Raw genomic sequence first — 21,031 nt, forward strand, 5'->3', positions numbered from 1 at the left:
ATCCAGGAGATATATTTTCTGAGATCAAGATCCTATAAAACCAAGCACATGGGGAAAAAGTTAAGGTCAATCATGTCATTACATCAAAATTTAAAATGGTTTTAAAAGGGTGGCAAATCTGCCTTATTGGTTTAAAACAGTAAGAATGCCTAGCTAATTCTCAGATAACTGTATTTAAGGCATTAGAAGCTTTAAAAAAGGTTCTCCTAAAAATATATGTAAAATACGAAAACCTTAAAATTGAGCTCTTAAAGTGTATAATTATGTAATACAAAAGTATTTGGTTCCATCTACATATTCCATAATGAAACGTTATACAATTTACAAGAGAACATTTTATTCTATAAAATAATCTGAAATGATCTGTTGAAGCTATATAAAAAGCATATTAAAGTTTTAAAACTGTACTTTGACAATACAGCCTAGGCTCCAATCACATAATCATTATAGGGTGAGCAAGATTTTCTAGATTAAATCTTAACTAGGAATAAGACTAAGTTGTAAATATATTTATTATTTCCATTGCTCTATCCTGAATATCAGTTTACTAAGATTTCTTTTGGAAGGAAAAAATGGAACTTCTTTGGCCACTGTTGACAACTGTAATCTAAATTTTTATACCAAATACTGTAAAAAACTTAATTTCCAAAATAAAGACCAAGAGCAGTATCCTTACTCTGAAAAGGAAAGAAATTTAAAAAATAACATTAAAGAAAGCACCCAACAGATTTTTCTGGCTTGAAAATAAATTGTTGCTCAAAATTACTTCCTTAAATGATAAATCACCTATGAATTTTAAATATAAATTGTGATTAAAGATAAATTAATGTTGAAGACTAAAACTGGAGATTTATAGTAACTGGAACACTTTCACTAGACTATTAGTCATTTACTGCAAAGTTTCAAAGAGGATATCAAGCTTAGTAATGTTCTGTTTGCTTGTATAAATAGTGACAAGTGGGCCTTCTTTGGCAGTTCAGTGGTTAAGACTCCACATTCCCAATGCAAGGGGTGCAGGTCTGATCCCTGGTTGGGGAACTAAGATCCCACATGCAATGTGGCATGGCCAAAAAAAAAAAGGGACAAGCAAAACTGATAAGTAGCATGGTTTAAAAACATGGACATTTATTGTTACAAAATTAACTGGTTTGATAAAAAACCATTATATTTAAAAATAATTTAATACAAGTTAAAATAATTGTAAATTGTGATTCTTTTGAGTGCAAACAAGTGGTTACCCAAAGAAGAAATGAAACCTCAAGTTGTAATAAAATCTATTCCTGAAGTTAGTGGGTATTACATAGAAATATTTATACTGTGTTCTTCTACTCCCGTATTTACTTTTAAAGAGTTAGGAGAATTTAAACAGAATGTGAAGACATAAATTATAAATAAATATAAAAAATACATCTGTACAAGACTTACTGAAGACATGATTATCTCTGTATAAATGCCTACATATGAGACTATAAATAAAATAAAATGTTGAAGAACGCTGTTCTCTCAATTTTAGAAAACACGACTTTTTGAAAGACAGATGTTTAAAGTCAAGGCACTAGGACTTGGCTAATTTCACACAGTGGGATCATCAACAAATTGTGATTAAATGGAAACTACTCTAAAGACAAAAACTTCCCAATATGAAAAACACAAATCAGCCTTTCTGAATCACAAAAATTCTAAAATAGAAAGGTAAGGGGACAAAACATGTGAAATTAAGAAAAAGAAATTGTATCTTTGGGGTTTCTTTTTCACACAGCTACGCTTAGTCTAGGTAACTCCTCGGCAGGCATGCTTTTTGTGGCATCCAGTTGGTTATATTCCTGTATGAGTGCTGATAAAGATGACAGGGCTTCTGTGAAACAGCTTTCCTCCATCCCTTCAATTTGTAGATAGTGATGAAGATGAGCCTATAAATAAAAAAACTGAATGATCTTGACCATTTTCAGGAAATTTAATACAGACAACTATCCTATAATGTAAATATTCATATTAAAATGATAGTTCACACTCAGCTTTACAAGAGAAATGAGAACCTAAATCCTATAAACCCATGAGATTTCTCATTTGGAGTCTGAGTAAGCCTCTCCTCTTCAGTTATAATCAATACACAGATATAAGATATAGCAGGCAGGATCACACCTGATTTGTGTTACTTTAATTCTTGAGCACACATCTTAAATAGCCAAAATAAACACATATAGTTAAAAAGGTGTACTGATGATTACCCTTTTTCTGTAGAGCCTCGTGAATCTCTCTCTCAGTTCTATGAAGGTAGGCTTGACGCATGTGTTGTTTGCTAAAGCTAATAATGAATGGGAATGGCCCACAGGAGGTACTGAACACAGGCTGGTCTTCCAGCCTTCTTGATTCCAGGAGACAAACCGTAGAGCAGGTTTTAATCTGAGATGCAAAAACTCAAAGGTAAGAATTAAGGTACTAAAATATCTGCCATATTATGGCAGCCCACATTAAACTGGGACATTACTAATAGTACCATTCTAAGTGCTTAGTATATAATGTAAGTTACCTATTTTTTAATACTAGCAGTATTATGGTACAGTCTAACAGTGAACTAAGGGACATTAAATTGGCCATAATGGTGATTCAAGAAGCTAGAAACACATTCCTTAACATTAGAAATCTGGGGATGAAAAGAAATGAAGGTATTATAATTTTCCTTACTTTGTAATTCAATAGAGCAGTTTTCCTAAAAAGTAAGACTGTCAAATAGTAAAACAAACTTAGAAGCAGTGTAGTGGTAGTAGCGGCGGTAATAAAAACAATAATAGCTAAATTTCCTGAACATTTTCAGAAAATAACATCTCATCATTTAATGTGCATAACATAATTAACATAAATAACAACTCTGTACTATTATTATTCTTATTCTACATTTGAGGAAAATAGGCTCAGAGAGGCTAAGTAGCTTGCTCAAAGTCACACTTCAATTAAGTTCACAGTGCTACTTAACTACATGCTACACTGTTACAAACAGTACACATAACATTATCTTGAAAAATATAAAATTGAACCTTTCAATATTTCTGCGAAGATCAGAAATCTGTACATTTCCTCTAACCATGAGGGCACAGGCGAGGTAGAGACTATGTTTGGGGTCAGCTCGAATTAGCTGGTGATCTTTACTGAAGGCATCTGAAAACATCTGATCCAACCTAAAACAATGAGACAGTCACTGTTTATACAAAATACTGTACTACATCTTTCTTCTATGTGTAACTATAAAATGAAAAGACAGTCATCTACAGGTAAATAAACTTCACACACAGATATATTCTGAATCTCAGCTATCATTTCCTCAAAGCAATCTGGATAAATATGAGAGAAAATCACGCAATATTTTTTTTTTAGGGGGAATAAAAAGCTTCTGCAATGTATTTTATATATACCTGATTTCAGGTAGCTACAAAATATTGACTACATCATTAGTGAGCTCTATGTACTACTAATTTCTAAAAATTGTGTCATTTTTACTTAGTTCAGTATGCTTATCTACTTCGTAGTATCAGAACTATCAAAACTAATTAAAAACCTACTACATTAAGATTACTTTTTTTTTTTTGCGGTATGCGGGCCTCTCACTGTTGTGGCCTCTCCCATTGCGGAGCACAGGCTCCGGACGCGCAGGCTCAGCGGCCATGGCTCACGGACCCAGCCGCTCCGCGGCATGTGGGATCTTCCCGGACCGGGGCACGAACCCGTGTACCCTGCATCGGCAGGCGGACTCTCAACCACTGCGCCACCAGGGAAGCCCATTTTTTTTTTTTTTTTTTAAGATTACTTTGTCTATAAAATATATCATAAATTACTTAGGAATAATGAGGAAGCTATCAAGGACAATGTTAGGCTCTCCAAAAAAGACACTACTCTATACTACTATTCCTGAAAAGGGAGGCTTTTAAGTGAATAAAGTCTTTTAACTTCATTCTTTTATCATTCCTCTAAAGAGAGGAAGATAAAAGTGACCGATGAAGTTTACATCTAATAATACGCAGAATCCTAGGCCTTTAATATGACCCCAGTCTGGGGTCATATTAAATGCATTACACTATGCTGCCTATTCATTCAGTAGATATTTACTAAATGCCTATTATGTGCCAGACACTATTCTAGGTGCAAGAGACCCAGCAGTGAACAACAAAAATTTCCTACTCTAATGGAGCTTACATTCTATCCTGATTCTTCTACAGTAAGAAGGATAGAGGACTCTCTTAGTGGATGGTGAGCTTTGGGGAATTCATGAATCCTCTACTGTGCTCAAAATTTTGGTGTGTATGTGCTTTTGGGCATTTTTATGAAGTCAAGGAAACCCAGAAAAGGTTAAGAACCACTATACAACAAGTAGGCACACTCATTCTTTTGTCAAAAAAAATATAAAAACTAGCAAGGAGCTATTTATAGTTATTGGGATATTTCTCTTTACATTACAAACAAGGAATTTAATATACACACGCTAATATGTGCTTTGTCATTTTCATTGATAAAAATGGACTAGATGACGTTTATTAATAAGCACATCCAAAAACCATTCTCAGTTGTTTGTAAACTACTAATAAGAAATTAAAGTCTTAAAACTATGCCTTTTAGTAGTACAATTTAAAAACAATTTATTATTTGCTCAAGGATAAACGTGTCCATATGTGGATATGGCAGCCTTTGAAATACCTATAGTACAGAAGCAAAAAGAAAATAAAAAAGGAAAACCCCCAGAAAGCTAGAAAGAACACTGTGATAAGTTCCTTAAGAGTCTAACATTGTTAAGGTTCCTTACAGAACAAACCTGCAACAAGCTATAAATATATAAACATTTTAAATGCTGACACCATTATTTTTATCAAAATATACCAAGCACGGGACTTCCCTGGCGGCACCGTGCTTAAGACTCTGCACATCCAATGCAGGGGGACTGGGTTCAATCCCTGCTCGGGGAACTAAATGCCATATGCATGCTGCAACTAAGAGTTCGCATGCCACAACTAAGGAGCTGGTAAGCTGCAACTAAGGAGCCACCTGCCACAACTAAGACCCAGCACAACCAAAAAGAAAAAAAAATATGTACACACACACACACACACACACACACACACACACACACACCCACCCACCCACCCACCCACCCACCCACCCAAGCAGGATTATGCTGAATTTAATTAGAAATTACATGTTTTTATTTTTTTAAGGAGTAACTTGAAATGTCTGGATAATCACTACTGTACAATAAATAGTTTAGCACCAATTTACATTCTATGTGTCCACATTAAAGGTGTACCTTTTACTAAATATACTCATTTTTAATATGCTGGGCTGATAATAAAAGCAATCATTTAATGATTGATTCCCATGTTCAATAAACTATGCAAGTCGCTTAACTTGTTAAGCTCATCAGCATACCACAAAGAAAGAGACCGCACCTATTAGTTGGCATAGTCAGTTATTTACTTGCTCAAATAGAAGTTAATCAGTACTACTGTGACATTCCCACAGTATAGAATTATGTTGCCAAAATTTAAACTATTAAAAAGATCTGTAATCTAGTTTTTACTTTGTCATTTACATAATTTCCTCTAGCAGAGTTTGACAAGACCTTTTCCCTCAGTCAACTGTGAATGTCAGTGTGACCTTTTCAAGCTCATCATCATTGTATATGATAAGAGTATGTTTCAACTACATTTTTGTTAAGTAAATTGATGTAAGTTTTATGCTTAAAAATGACACAGTTATAAAACAAGGTGTTCTGGAAGTGATACATAATAGCTATAATAGAGTAATATCTGTAAACCCTCTATGGTGCTAGACTGGGGTAAGAGCTTTAAAAGATACTCTTATTTAATATACCAACAAGCTTATGAGGTAGGTACTCTGACTCTCATTTTTAAAGATGAGAAAAACTAAAAGTTCGTCACCTGCCCAAGGTTCTGTAGCTAGTAAATGATAGAATTAGCATTCATATTTAAGTACATCAGACTTCAAAGCCTTTAAATCTTTTTCAATAAAAATTATATCTTTATTAATTTTCATAAGCTTAAAAATTTCGTTATTAGATTTAATTTCAAATAGTTTAATACTGACATTTTTAAACAATGACTTCTAAACAAGGAAGCATTCACTTAATGGAAAAATGGCTGTCATCACCTATATTTTATATAATTCTCACAAAGAAAATGGTATGAAGAAATAACTAGTTATTATAAACTTTTCTCTTAAAAATGTGTTTGCTTTTAAAGTAATTTGAGCCCTCAAGTAATTGGAATAAAGTTACTACATCTTACCTTCGAGAAGGAATGTTAACATCTGCCAGTGTATACAGAGGTGTTAGGCTTGACACAAGATAATGCAGTTGAGGAAAAGGAACTAAATTCATGCTGATTTCATTAAGGTCCATATTAAGGGATCCTTCAAACCTTGCAGAGCTAAAAAATTAACATTAAAGCATGAAAAATATTTAACTTAATGTAGCTTGATTTAGTCAGCAGGCACTTTCCTACATCCTTTCGTACGCTGTACTTCATTAGAGAATAGATGCTCTTTTTTTTCTGTATTAGTGAAATTTAGTATCATGAACATCGTGTATAAAGATAATCAAAATATAACATAACATCTACAGCAATTCTTATTTCAGGATTATCTGAAGTGTAACCACTCTACTACAGTTGCTAATTACCTACATAAAAATCTTACTTAAAACAGACTTTAGATTGAATTAAATACATACAGTTCAACAGTTATTTAATTATTCTATAAACCTTACTAAATTCCCCTGGGATTTGCTTACATGCTCTACAATTTGGAATATAATAATGCCAAAGCAATTTTTTAGATCAAAGTCGAAGAAATATTTTGGACCAGCTAATAAAGAGGTATAGATTAGCTGGTTTAAAAGGTTAAGACATTTCGCAGCAAAAAAAAAACAAACAAAACAACCAAGTTTGTTTTTGTCTAACCAAGTGTTTCTCAAGTGTATCTCCTTCAAAACCCTTTACCATTTAACATCTGTTAATATTCCATGGAACGTACCTGGGGAAAACAAAATGCTCCTCTGGAGTCAGAGAAAATAAAATTCTGGCCTATTACTCCAAGATGTGAAAACACTAGACAAACTAAAATTTTTATTTTAAATAAAGTTTTTAAAAAAGCTTCTACAACTCAGAATAACTAAAAAATGCTACTGCAAAACATTATCAAAAGCAAGGGAAATTTTTAAACTGCCCTTAAGTACACTGTCAAACGGATTACCTTGTTAGGTTGAGCAGCAAATTTGCCACAATATTGTTCATTGCATCAAATGGTTTCTCCTGCCGCTTTTTAAAAGCTCCAGCACTTGAAGTAACCAGACTCTTTGGCTTTATAGCTGTACCCAACTTTCCAGAATTCACCATGAGGTCAATTTTGCTAATGATGTCAAATAAAGACTTTTAAGGGAAAAATATTGGGAGAGAAGCAATTAAGAAGAGAGGACATAAATGACATTCTACCAGGAAGAAAAAGACCAAAAAAAGCAATTTAAACTTATTTTTTCTCTTAGATGGGAAGGCTGAAAAGTGAAGAGACTGTTTCACGTACACACATAAGCATAACACAGGACTGAATGTATACATAGTATGTCCATAAATTCAATGCCATTTCTTACTTGGTTGTCAATGGGCAACACACAGTCTGCATGCTCGTTAAGTTCCTTCATTGCCAACATGCTATTATAAGGCGAGGTTATGACATCATCTTCACCAGAAGGATAAATTGAAGTCACGAATCTGTATACTTCTGGGAATTCATCCTCAAGCACCTTTAAAAGAAATGTGCCAAGTCCAGATCCTGTTCCTGAAGATTAAGATTTCAAAAAGAAAACAGCATAAATGGTTCAGAATATAACGGAATTCTGTTTTTGTGTTAAAAACCTATGTATTAAAGACATACAATTTTCAACTTATTCCTGTGATTATATATTAACTAATTAATTTCAGATAAAGAAATGAAGACAATATAGGTAGTGAGACTTAAAGTCATGAATTCAACCTCTGGGTCTGACTGTGATGATGAGAGGCCTTTCTATGTTTTACACTTTTTTACATTCAAGTTATATCTCTATGATGTCAAAAGAACTGACTGAAGAGTAAAAAATGCAACTAAGACAGTATTTAGTCTACACTTGATGTTAAGCAACTTAAGAAAAAACAAACTATCTTGACATCTTTAGTGCAGCACCTATATAATCTTAATGATGAACACTATCATGACATTAAGCAACTTAAATGCTGAGTTAAAATTTAAAGTTAAGCATGACCAACTTGAATTTACAAAAGTTTCAAAGAGGAAACTTTTTTACTATCTATCTAAAAGCAGAAACTCTAAGAACTTCATTAAGGTAATTTTCTGACACACAGAGTTACATATATATAAATTCAGATATTTTTAAGAACTAAAAGAAAACTGGAATCCTTTACCCTGGTGCTTTTCAAACTATGGCTTGTGAACCATCAGTGGGCTATGAAACTAATTTATAAGGTTAGGACCAGTATTTTCTTTTCTTAAATGAAACGCAGAAATATTAGTATGTCACATATAGTGTGGGTAAATAATCTTTTGTTTTAGTTTGTGTATGTTTGTGTGTGTGTTGGTTTGTAATGTAAAATGTATTTCTTGCTGTCCAGATGAGAAAAAGTTTATAAGCCAATAATGCTCTAACCCCATTTGGATAAATATTAAAAGGCTACGATGACGGGTTCATGCCCCTGTCTGGGAAGATCCCACATGCCACGGAGTGGCTAGGCCCGTGAGCCACGGCCGCTGAGCCTGCACGTCCGGAGCCTGTGCTCTGCAACGGGAGAGGCCACAACAGTGAGAGGCCCGCATACCGCAAAAAAAAAAAAGGCTATGATGTTAAAAATATTAGATGAAAGTGAGGGAGATTTTTTGGGTTAATCTTTAATGAGGACTTTCTAAGCATTATAAAAAACCAGAGCCATTATAGAAGATAGTTTTGATTCCATTAAAAATAAACAAAACTCCCCCCTCTCTATATATATGTATATATAAAAACAAACAAACTAAAAAGGCAAACTAAGAAAAAAATCTTCAAACATGATGGAGGACTAAATTTCTTTAATAAAGAGGGTCACAAATCAACAACAAAATAATACGAATAATGCAATGGAAAAATGAGCAAAGGATATAAATTGTAACTCAAAATAAATCAAATGGCAAATAGATGTAAAGACGCTCAACCTTTTCTCTAATTAAAAAATGCAAATTAAAGCAATATAATTTTGAACATATTGTATTAGACAGATTTTGTCTCATAATACTCAGCGTTGGTGACAGTGTGCGGAAATAAACTCTTACACATTGCTGCTAATCATACGGATTGATGCAATAATGTAGGAAGGTTATTTAGTAATATCAACCAAAACTTAAAATGTACATATTCTTTGGTTCCACTTTCCTTTCTAGGAATACTGCCTACAGCTATTGTGGCACAAATGAACAAAGATATAGGTACCAGATGTTCGCTGGGGATTTTATGTAGTAGCTAAAAACCATAAATAACTTGACATCCATCAATGAGGAACTGACTTTAAAAATTATTACATATTCTCACAATTGGACAGAGCTGATGAAAGATGTTCAGGAAAGATTTAAAGTGAAAACATTACAGGGTAGTATGTATTTCATGATCTTGTTTATGTAAAAACACACAATGGGCACAGGAAATATCTGGAAGGACAGACACTGGCAAACTTGATAATCTGTGAGGAGAGAGATTAGGGATTAGATGTGGGAAAAGACTTCATTTTTAGCCTTCAATATTATTTAAAGTATTTTTGCCATTTTCAGTGAATTATAAATAAAGTACAGTCTACTGAGATTCTGAGTAATAGAGGGATATAAAAAAAAAGCACCATAATGAACTATAAATCAAATTGGGTTTTTTTGAAAACTTACTCAAAATCTGCAGGTTAATTATACCAGTATAAAGAAAATTAGTTTTTTTTTTTTTTTTAGCGGTACGCGGCCTCTCACTGTTGTGGCCTCTCCCGTTGCGGAGCACAGGCTCCGGATGCGCAGGCTCAGCGGCCATGGCTCACAGGCCTAGCCGCTCCGCACCATGTGGGATCTTCCCGGACCGGAGCACGAACCCGCGTCCCCTGCATTGGCAGGCGGACTCTCAACCACTGTGCCACCAGGGAAGCCCTGAAAATTAGCTTCTTAATTTAATGATTATGATGGTCTTCTAAAGGCATGGTTACATAGCAATTTTAACTTTAATTTTCAAATGCTATCATACTGAATAACAGATATGTATAAGAAAGTCAACTGTACATAACCTGCTGAATATAAAAATCTTAATCTCAGCTTGGAGGAAAAAAGCATGGCAAAGTTTTCTTTTAAAATAGGCTAATTCTCTTTTGAAATTATCAAATTATGATCTGTTTCTACTTCATGGAACAGGGGAACAAAATACTTCACTTGCAAGGTACAGGCTTCGCTGGGAAAGAAAGCAATGCAGATCATTTATTCTAGGTCAAGGTGATTAATTACCATGTAAGGAATGATTTAAGGGAGTTGACTAAGAGGATTTCTTTTACTTATTTCTCTTATTGGACACAAGAAAGGATTGAAGGTAGTTAAAGAAAGGGTACTGATATTCTTTTGCAAACGTATCTATGAATATGCCACAAATACTTAGTTCTAGTCAGCATATGAAACTGCATAAGCAAGCTCTTAGGAGAAAGGCAGCATTACCAAAAAGCTTATATTGAAATCTACCTTCTACTAAAGATAAAAGAAAAAAGTTTTTCAGATTCATTTCTACTGACTCTTTAAAAGGGTTTAAATTTTTAAAAAATGGTCAGAGTGACACAATTTGACAAAAATTTAAGATAAAAAGCTGTTATGTACATACATTCATAAACATACTTTTAATTCTTAATAGTTCTATATTTATTAAGCAAAGGTCTGAAAACAAGACTTATGTTGGCAAAATGAATTCTCACTTGCATTTTCACATTGTTATAGACAAATGAATAAATAATTTTACCTCCTCCCATGGAATGTATTATAAAAAAACACTGCAAACAATCACAGTGCTCTGCTGACTTTCTGAGTTTCTCTAGAATCTGTTCCTGATAAAGACTGCCAAACACTTTGTGACCCACAGCCCTGGAAAAAAGAATATAGATTAAAAAAAAAATCCTTGCATTTATTATTTCAAGATTTTATTATTTCTCAACTAAATGAAAAGACTACAGATAAGCTTCAAAAAGTATTTTTACTGTAGTAAGTAAATTTTATTCCTGTTTAACATCAATAAATCATATTATGATATCTCAAGGATATAGGAAGATAATTTAACAAATATATATACCTATAATCCTCAAATATCCTGATAAAATAGTTCATTATCAATGGATATTAAACTATGTTTTTGCTTTTTTTTTTGTGGTACACGGGCCTCTCACGGCTGTGGCCTCTCCCATTGCGGAGCACAGGCTCCAGACGTGCAGGCTCAGCGGCCATGGCTCACGGGCCCAGCCGCTCCGCGGAGCGTGGGATCTCCCCGGACCGGGGCACGAACCTGTGTCCCCTGCATCGGCAGGCGGACTCTCCACCATTGTGCCACCAGGGAAGCCCTAAACTATGGTTTTTAAAATTTATCTGCTCTTAAGGTATAATTACGACAAAACAAGGTTTTAGTTAAGTTTTTTCTCATCTTCATTGAAAGTAAACTGATTGCACTTTCATGTATTAAAAAGCAGAATGTGGTCAACTAGAAAGACATAAAAGTAAAAAATTTTAAACTGACCTACTTTGGTTTAAAACATGAAAAAAATATTGGTCATATCATGTTATTACTAGATGAAATGCCACACAGTAGAAAACTGATATTCATGAGGTTCTGCAAGCCTTTTTGGTTGCCCAAATTTGCAAGTATTATTATGATGAATTGAAATGTAAGAACGATTTCCATACAACATGTAGTCAGGTGTAACTCAAAAGTTGCAGAATAAGTTATACGACAATTAGAGAAAGCTGGTTGGATGGTGGACACACTTATTTTAGTGACTGGTTCTCCCCAAATAAGTTTCTCAGAACACAAGACTCAAATTCATGCTTTAGTAAAATTACACAGTATTACACATTATAAACCTGAGGGACTAACTGCAAATAATTTAAATAACAAATATTAGACTGGCAAACAAGAACCTACTTACTTTTTAAAAAACAGCAAAACCAGTGTCAATGTAAATTTTAAAATGATCACTGTTGGAGCTTTTTTCCCATTAAGGAGAAGAGACCATTATATATTTAAGGGCCAAATATAGCCTCAGACTGACCTTGAATGCTGGGACACTGGTCTGGCTTGCATCTCTATCAATTCTATTAAATCTGACTGATGGGAAAACTTTGACTGAGTCGAATACTATAGGTAAGAGAACAGTTTATAAAAATACTTACAACTTTTAAATTGATACAGCCACTATGGAGAACAGTATGGAGGTTCCTTAAAAAACTAAAACTAGAACTACCATATGACCCAGCAATCCCACTACTGGGCATATACCCTGAGAAAACCATAATTCAAAAAGACTCATGTACCACAATGTTCACTGCAGCACTATTTACAATAGCTAGGACATGGAAGCAACCTAAGTGTCCATCAACAGATGAATGGATAAAGAAGATGTGGCACATATATACAATGGAATATTACTCAGCCATAAAAAGAAACAAAATTGAGTTATTTGTAGTGAGGTGGATGGACCAATAGTCTCTCATACAGAGTGAAGTAAGGTTCTGAGGAACCTAGGGGCAGGACAGGAATAAAGATGCAGATGTAGAGAATGGACTTGAGGACACGGGGAGGGGGAAGGGTAAGCTGGGACAAAGTGAGAGAGTGGCATGGACATACATACACTACCAAATGTAAAACAGCTAGCTAGTGGGAAGCAGCTGCATAGCACAGGGAGATCAGCTCGGTGCTCTGTGACCACCTAGAGGGGTGGGATAGGGAGGGTGGGAGGGAGATGCAAGAGGGAGGAGATATGGGGATATATGTATACGTATAGCTGATTCACTCTGTTACACAGGAGAAACACAACAACGTAAAGCAATTATATTCCAATAAAGATGTTAAAAAGAAAAAGGTAAGGGTTTTCATATACAAATTAGTATGCTAGCCACATTGTTCCGTGCCTTAATACTTCTGATTTTTAAAATGTTAGAAAATTTCCATACAGATATGTTACATTTTATAAGAGTTGCATGATTTTCCATTGTATGGATATACTATAATTGATTTAAACAAGCCCCTGTTGAGTACTATCTGATGTTAAAAACAATGTTTCAGTGAACAACCTTTCATTTGTATCTTTATGGACAAGTGAAGAATTCTATAGAATATATAAATGTGGAACTACATATCAAAAAAATAAATACAACTTTTGTCACTACTTAGCAGTTATGCAAGAATCAAATTACAATGAGAAATTTAGTAAATCAATTTTTCATGATTCATCTTTTTCTTAAAAAAAAAAAAGAGAAACAACTAGGATACAGATGGCTTCCAAGCATTGTGAACACCATCATCTATCAAGGAAAAGATGATGGGCTGAAAGGCCTAGAGTTAGGTATGGCAAGTTGTATCTTGCTTCATGTCAGCAGGACCTATCAGAATAAAGGAAAGATTCCTCTTTTTTTTTTTCAGATGACATTTAATTTTTACATCCAGCATATTCTCACCAATTATTCCCTGAGCCAGAAATATCAGTGATGAGCTGCTTACTATCAAATACATCTCTCAATGGTCCCTGAAGAATTTCATTTACTACCCCTTCCTCCATGTCAATCAAGACAGCCTGAGAAAGACAAATAAAATGTAATTAGCATATTTTTCTTTAGTCACTCTGTAAATAAAAAGAATTTTTGAAGTTGCATTGTTCTTTTTATAGTTTAAGTTTGATCAAATCTTTGACTCTCCTTGTGGAGTCTGTTATAAAACTTAAAAAATAATTTCACTCTGCTCCAAAGGTGGAATCCAATGAGAAGATGGATTCTAAATTCTTACCCTAAGAATAAGAAGTAAAAAAAAGGAACTGAATAATTCTGATTTTCTAACAATTCTTTTATTTATGTGCTTATGTGACTATAAATTTCTTGAGAACAAGGTCTCAGAAGTTTAGAAGGTAACCTTAACCAGAAACAATTCTCAATAAATGTAGGGTTCATTAATGTATTTGGTCACTAGGAATAACCATGCTGCTCTTTATGAATCACAGCCGAAAACTGTCCAAATCAAATCAGTAAACTACTATTACGTGCAAAGCCAAGGCACTGGATAGATGTCAAAGATGACAAGTGTCCCTTCCCCTAAGTAACTCGCAATCTAAATTCACAAACTCACTAAATATCACAAACTTTATTGACATGGGAGATAACCTCTATTACTAAGAAGAAAATGAGAAAATAAAACATAAAATTAGCTATGGAAAGAAAAATAGAAAAGACTGGATGGAAATACAGCAAAATGTAAGCAGAGATAGCTTGGCAGTAGAATTATATACCCTCTGTCCCCACTGTTTTGTACTTTACTTTCTATATTTCCTACACTGAGGAAGAAGAATGAAAGAGTAAAATAGAGTTAAATAAATAAAAAAGCAAAGTTGAAAAAAGTAATCTGAAATGATGTTAGGGTCCCCTTTAACCTAAGTCTTTGATTCAGAGTCACAGAGAAAGTGCTTGATTTATGGGCTTTTTCAGTGCTGGTGAGCATGTAACATTAAGCACTTACTACATGCCACGGTACATGTATCACCCCATTTAATCCTCACAACCCTATGCACAGGTACTGTAATTACTCCCAGTTTACACATGAGGAAACTGAGGCCTAGAAAAATTAAATAACTCGGCTGTGATCACCCAGCTAGGAAGTGGTAGAGCTGATTCAAACCTGGCTAGCCTGGCTGCAGAATCTTCACTCTTAACCACCAAACTCTATGCTCTATTATTTTATCAAAGGGAGACAGTCAAGTTTGACACTTACCGAGTACTGACTACAGTGGAGTCACAATTTATGCCCATTTAAATTCTGTGAATTCAATTATTTGTGTAATTAAGTATGCTACTGTAAGCTGGCAATTAAAATATTATTACACAGTACTTTAGAAATATATTTCTAATTGTATGACAGCATACCACTTTTTTTTTTAAAACATCTTTATTGGAGTATAATTGCTTTACAATGGTGTGTTAGTTTCTGCCGTTTAACAAAGTGAATCAGCTATACATATACATATATCCCCATATCCCCTCCCTCTTGCGTCTCCCTCCTACCCTCCCTATCCCATCCCTCTAGGTGGTCACAGAGCACGGAGCTGATCTCTCTGTGCTATACGGCTGCTTCCCACTAGCTATCAGTTTCACATTTGGTAGTGTATATATGTCCATGCCACTCTCTCACTTTGTCCCAGCTTACCCCTCCCCCTCCCTGTGTCCTCAAGTCCATTCTCTAGTAGGTCCACATCTTTATTCCCGTCCTGCCCCTAGGTTCTTCATGACCTTTTTTTTTTTTAGATTCCATATATATGTGTTAGGATACGGTATTTGTTTTTCTCTGACTTACTTCACTCTGTGTGACAGACTCTACGTCCATCCACCTCACTACAAATAACTCAATTTTGTTTCTTTTTATGGCTGAGTAATATCACATGTTATATCATCATGTTACAGTGGTATATTAGAAAGACTGTAAAATTCTGTTTTATAAATGTGCTCCTTTAAATACAGCATCAATGTACATACACAGGATTATACAGGGTCATTTCTTGGCAATTTTAGGGATTTTCAAGGATTTTTTTGATAATATGCAATTTTTATCTTAAATGCTGACTTTAACACCCGATCAACCATGTAAGAGGGATTTCACTGTTGTATAAGATTACAAAAAAGAACAAAATTAGCTTCTACTGTCCTTGTTCCAAAATAGATTTACTGAGATGATTTGTGGAAGATTAAACATATTTAAGACATGCTTTCAATTACTTTGCAATCAGGCAAAGGAAGGGGAATACAGAATACAAACTGACATTCAAGCACCTCCTGAAGTCAGTTTTGAGGGAATCATCACTGTCATAGTCACTTAGCATTAAACCCTGACAGTCTGTAACTCTTTCAATCTTTCCTTAGTCACATAAGACCTCTGATTTGTTTTTCCATAGGAAATTAATTACAAGGAATTATTCTGGATTCCTCACTTAGTCATCCAAGATCTGGAGTCACAACTTCCAAGATTCGATGTTTATTATTTTATTCCAGAGCTACCTGGTGATAGCTTTTAGGCCCTTGAGCTTCCCCTTAATTGTAATACAGGATTTACAAAATTCTGAGTGTTTGCCTATTAACACAGTGGAGGAACCCAGCCACCAAATTATCTTTTGAAGCCTAGACTCTTCAGTGATCAGAGCCACATGACACCAAGACTACTAAGAAGAAATGGAAGAACACCTTCTAGGAAAAAAGCCAAAGGCTACAGAAACATACTGATTTATTCTCTTCCAGCAGTGTTTCCTCCATTTGCCAACTTGCTCACTGGTAGGGTGGTGGGAAAGAGCTCAAATTGGGAGTGGTCTAGGAAATGTCAATGTTTCTTTATCTCTGAGCAAGATTTGGATTGGGATGTTAGCACTCTCCAACGCATGAACTATACCAAATGTTAATCAATTATCCTAACAGACTACAAGCACATAGTCTCTGCCCTAAATTTGTTTCCCAAGGACACTGGAGATCACAGATACAACGCGATGGTTCCCAGATACTACAACACTACTGCTCTTTAGTCTTTCAGCCGCTACTCCCAGTCTGATCCTTATCATCTCAATTACTTCCACAGCACCAAAACTGCCTTTCTTTTCTGTCATCGTCAAACATTACTGATCAACAGTTGGAAAAAGCAGTTTGTTGCAGAGACACAATCAAAGAAGAGAAGTGTTAACTGCAATGAGATTAAGACTAAATATGGGCTATTGACTAGAAGTATTTTTGTTCAGGAGGTCTTACATGGTTATGTTATGTATTCACTAGAATGTGGTTGAATCTATGCTTTGTACTGGGAATAGTAACTCTGGTGCAAGTAAACCTTTCATCATTTTTATATGAAAATTAACCTTCATTAGAATGTATTTTAGGCTTAGAGTTAAGAAAAGCTTTTGTTATCATTTATCTAGACATATATTTCCCCTAAAACATTTAGAAAAATGCCAAATATGCAGTATTTTCACTTTAAGCACAAAATTTTCCCCCTAAAGTTTCATGGAGACACAAATGTCTGCTTAATTATATTTATATTAAATGTGGCTTAGCAAATACCTTTTTTTTATTTTGAGAAGTTAAATTAAAATTTTATTCTTATGATAGTTACGGAAGTAGAGTTATTTTAAAAACACATGCAATATAAGAATCCAAGTGTATAAGACTTACTCGTGCTTTTAAAGAACAAATTTTCCCCTTGGAAATACTGCCACCATCACCAACCACTCTGAAAGGTAAAAGATGAGAAAAGGTCATAAGATCTTCCATGCTAATAGTGCTATCAGGTAATAAAATTAACTTCCATTCACATAGTAAAACTACTTATAGGCCAAGTGAGGCAGACACAAAAGGCAACAAAGAAGCCATTCGTAATCTCCCACCTCCCAATAGGCTGAAAAAGTGAGGTACTTATTTCCCTGGCTTTCTTTGTAGTTTGGGCTGGTCATGTAATCCAGTTCTGGGTAATGAAATAAAAAGGAGATATTCTGGGAAGCTTTCTGATAAAAAGGACCAGATGCAGTTGGTCCTTTTTCCTACCTTGAACACGAATCTAGATGGGATTCCTGGCAGTGGAGGCTGTCATTTTACGGTTATGAAGTACAAAAACATGAGGACAAAAAACCAACACATGAAACAATATGACAGTATCTTGGTCTTTAGGGCATGTCTCTAAACACAGATTTCTTTGTATGTGACATAACTGGATACATCTATTGTTTAAGCCACCATTAGTGAGGCTTTCTGTTGTAGCCAGACACACATCAACTAACATACCAGTTATATACAGTTGAGTATCTAAGGCTGTTCCTAGAATTTCATGTTGAAGATAAGTCACCAAAGTAACTAAGTCTATGACTACAAACAGTGGACAAGTCAATATAGTTTACAAGACAGAATATATGAAGTGAAGCTGAATTGAGCATAGATGATGCTATAGGTCGGGGGTTGATAATCTATAATCCTCAGGCCAAGTATGACCAGCTACTTGTGAAAACGAGTTTTATTGGAACAAAGCCACACTCATTTGTTTATGTACTATCTATACCTACATTCACACTACAATGGCGGGCTCAAGGAGATGTGATATGGACTTTACGGTCTGCAAAACCTGAAATATCTACCATCTGGTCCTTTACAGGAAAGGTTTGCCAACCCCTGGTATAGGTAAATTCCTATCATGCTATTAAAAAGGTATGATAATTTCCTCAAATAAATAAGTATATACAAAGGTGTGGTCTTATTTTTGAAAAAGAATTTTTGTACTAACTTGTGGAATAGATGCTGCATGTGTTGATACTACGTTGGAAAGAAGAGCAAGATGCCAAGGCTCTTCTCCTCAAACTTGATATTGGAGAAATAAGTATGCTCTTAGGTTAAATTATAAAACGAACCGAGTAGATGAGAACAGAGTTAGGTAAAGTCACCTGATTAAGAGAGAATGGCTTCCAGCTGAATCTCAACTATGTAATATTCAATGAAAGGAGTTATTACAGAGGGAATGGAAGTACAGATTTAGTTAGAATACTACCTACAAGGAAGTATTACAAAGGCAAATTTGAGTCTCTTAATAGTATGTAGGGGAGATGATGTTCTAGTTTACAAACAAGAGGTAATCTAGTCTATGTGACAGATATCTCCATATTAATAAAGATAAATAACACCAGTCATTAAGGTAATACACCTAACTTACCTTGGTCTGATTCCATGGTCACTAAGTAACCTTTTATCACTTAGCTCTCCTGATAGATTTCCTACAGAAGAGAATGTGCTTTTGAAAGAAAATGGGTGTCTAGTCTTTTTGAGTTATAGCTCCTACTGTCCATGACTACACTGACTTTCTGCTTTGTAATTTCCTATCTGAGTTTGGTTTATCTGCCTGTACTAGAGAGCACTGGACCCATTATCAAGATGTCATCGAAGTTCCTGAGTTTGCAAGCGTGAGGGTCAGACTCTGAAATTCACTAAGGAAGTGGGGCCTAATTAGCCTTCCCAGGGAGATAACTGCCTCAAACACCCAACCAACTAATTCAAACTAGAACTGAAATCTTTATTAGATTAAAACTGGATATAAAGTATGCATTTTTCAGTTCAAGCCCGGCAGGTTTAGTTTTATTAAGCATTTTGAAAATGCATGAACTTCATGATTTAATGTTAAAAGCTTAGAAACACACCCTGAATGTCAAATTACTCTTTCAGGTAAAAGATATATACTTACATATACCCTTTATTAAGTAAACAAAACTAATCTGACAACAACTGCTCTGCTCCTTTTTAGCACATTCTATTTGTAGAGCAAATACTCCTGACCACAAGTAATATCACAGGAATGTAAACAATGTATTTTTCTTTCAAAAGTTAGCCATTATTGAATGCACTAACAAGACACTCTCAGGGAAATTTTCAGCATTCCTTTTAGTGAAACTTTACTTCAAGGTCAAGTTAAAATTAAGCACACTAAAGTTTCCTTTTATTCCTTCATATGGCTTTAAAAGGAAACCTGTTGTCCTGCTCTGCTCTGCCTAATGACATGAGAATATTAATGACAAGAGAATGACAATATGCTTTCAATAATGAGAAAAACAAACAAAAAAGCCAAACAACTTCTTTACAGTTATCAACTGCTTTTACTGTCCTATGAAGAATTTTCTCCCAAACTGCTGACATGAAAATAATTATTAAGCTATGTGACAGACTTTAACCCCATCTTACCTGGTATCCACATTTCTAAAGAAGCTGCTTATTGCCTCATCATAAATCGCTTTCTAAAAAAAAAAAATACATTTATTAGCGCTTGATTACGTTTTGCCTCTTTCCCAAACGAAGTCCTTTTAATTTAATAATCCCACAGTACTTTAAAGGCCGGCATATGGCTACAATAAGAAAAAGCAAACAATCATAAAATGGTTATACTGATTCTTCCAATCTAGAGAAGAGCAAATACCGCGAGATCTATGGATTAAGTGCAGCTGAAGGTACTGAGAAAAGGCGTCCCCACAGAACTGTAGAGCAGGTGCATCAAATGAGAGCTTTCCCTGCATTCTTGGTGATCATTTAAAAAGCTGACTAGTTAAATTAAGGAATATAATGCCACACATGGTACCTATTTTACAAAGTACTTTCACATATGCTATCTCATTGCTCCTCACAAGAACCCTGATAAAAATGCAACCCTGAGAATTAAGGAACCTTAAAACTAAGATCTACGGCGAGTGTTCGTTTGGACTCTTGTGTCTAACGCCAACAGAAGTTTAAAAACCAGTTTGCCCTTTACCGAGAAGATCCCATACAACTTACATCGGCCAGATAAAAGCTCCCAGAGTATTAATGCTTATTTTTTGGAAGAGCCTCGGGGACAGGCGGGCATGGGGGTCTCCCGCGCGTTGGGGACGGTACCTGGTTGACTGCGGCGTGCTCCCTCAGCGCCAGGTCCCAGAAGCAGCAGCCAATCTGGTTTCCGCACTGGCCGACTGCGCCCAAGAAGGTAAGAGAATAGACATTAGGCAGCAACAGGGCCACTCGCCTCGGCGGCGACCAGGTCCCCACCCTCCCGGGGCGGCTTACCCTGTATGACCACCGACTGGGTCATGCTGCAGCGCGGCCGTCCCGCTGCATCCAGGAGCCCGCGCCGCCCTGCGTATTTCCTGCCCACCAACGGCTCTCTCCGAGGCGGCAGGGCGGCCGTAAGTCACGCTGCTGCCGCAAGTCGCTGCCG

At 35.3% G+C, this 21,031-nt stretch overlaps 1 protein-coding gene across 1 annotated transcript; it reads right to left on the reverse strand.

Annotated features, from left to right (window-relative positions):
- Positions 1 to 53: 53 nt before the first annotated feature.
- TUBE1 (tubulin epsilon 1) lies at positions 54 to 21,011 on the reverse strand. The gene is made up of 12 exons (XM_079938875.1): positions 20,881 to 21,011; positions 20,713 to 20,786; positions 20,029 to 20,081; positions 17,488 to 17,545; positions 13,756 to 13,871; positions 11,054 to 11,175; positions 7,649 to 7,836; positions 7,255 to 7,430; positions 6,291 to 6,431; positions 3,036 to 3,176; positions 2,229 to 2,403; positions 54 to 1,910 (listed from the first exon to the last, which is right to left on the reverse strand). Exons 1-12 carry the CDS (start codon positions 20,903 to 20,905, stop codon positions 1,752 to 1,754), a joined length of 1,428 nt encoding a protein of 475 aa, XP_079795001.1. The 5' UTR covers positions 20,906 to 21,011; the 3' UTR covers positions 54 to 1,751.
- Positions 21,012 to 21,031: the final 20 nt, after the last annotated feature.

The sequence above is a fragment of the Stenella coeruleoalba genome (genome assembly GCF_951394435.1).
Source record: "Stenella coeruleoalba genome assembly, chromosome: 12".
Taxonomy (NCBI): Eukaryota; Metazoa; Chordata; class Mammalia; order Artiodactyla; family Delphinidae; genus Stenella; species Stenella coeruleoalba.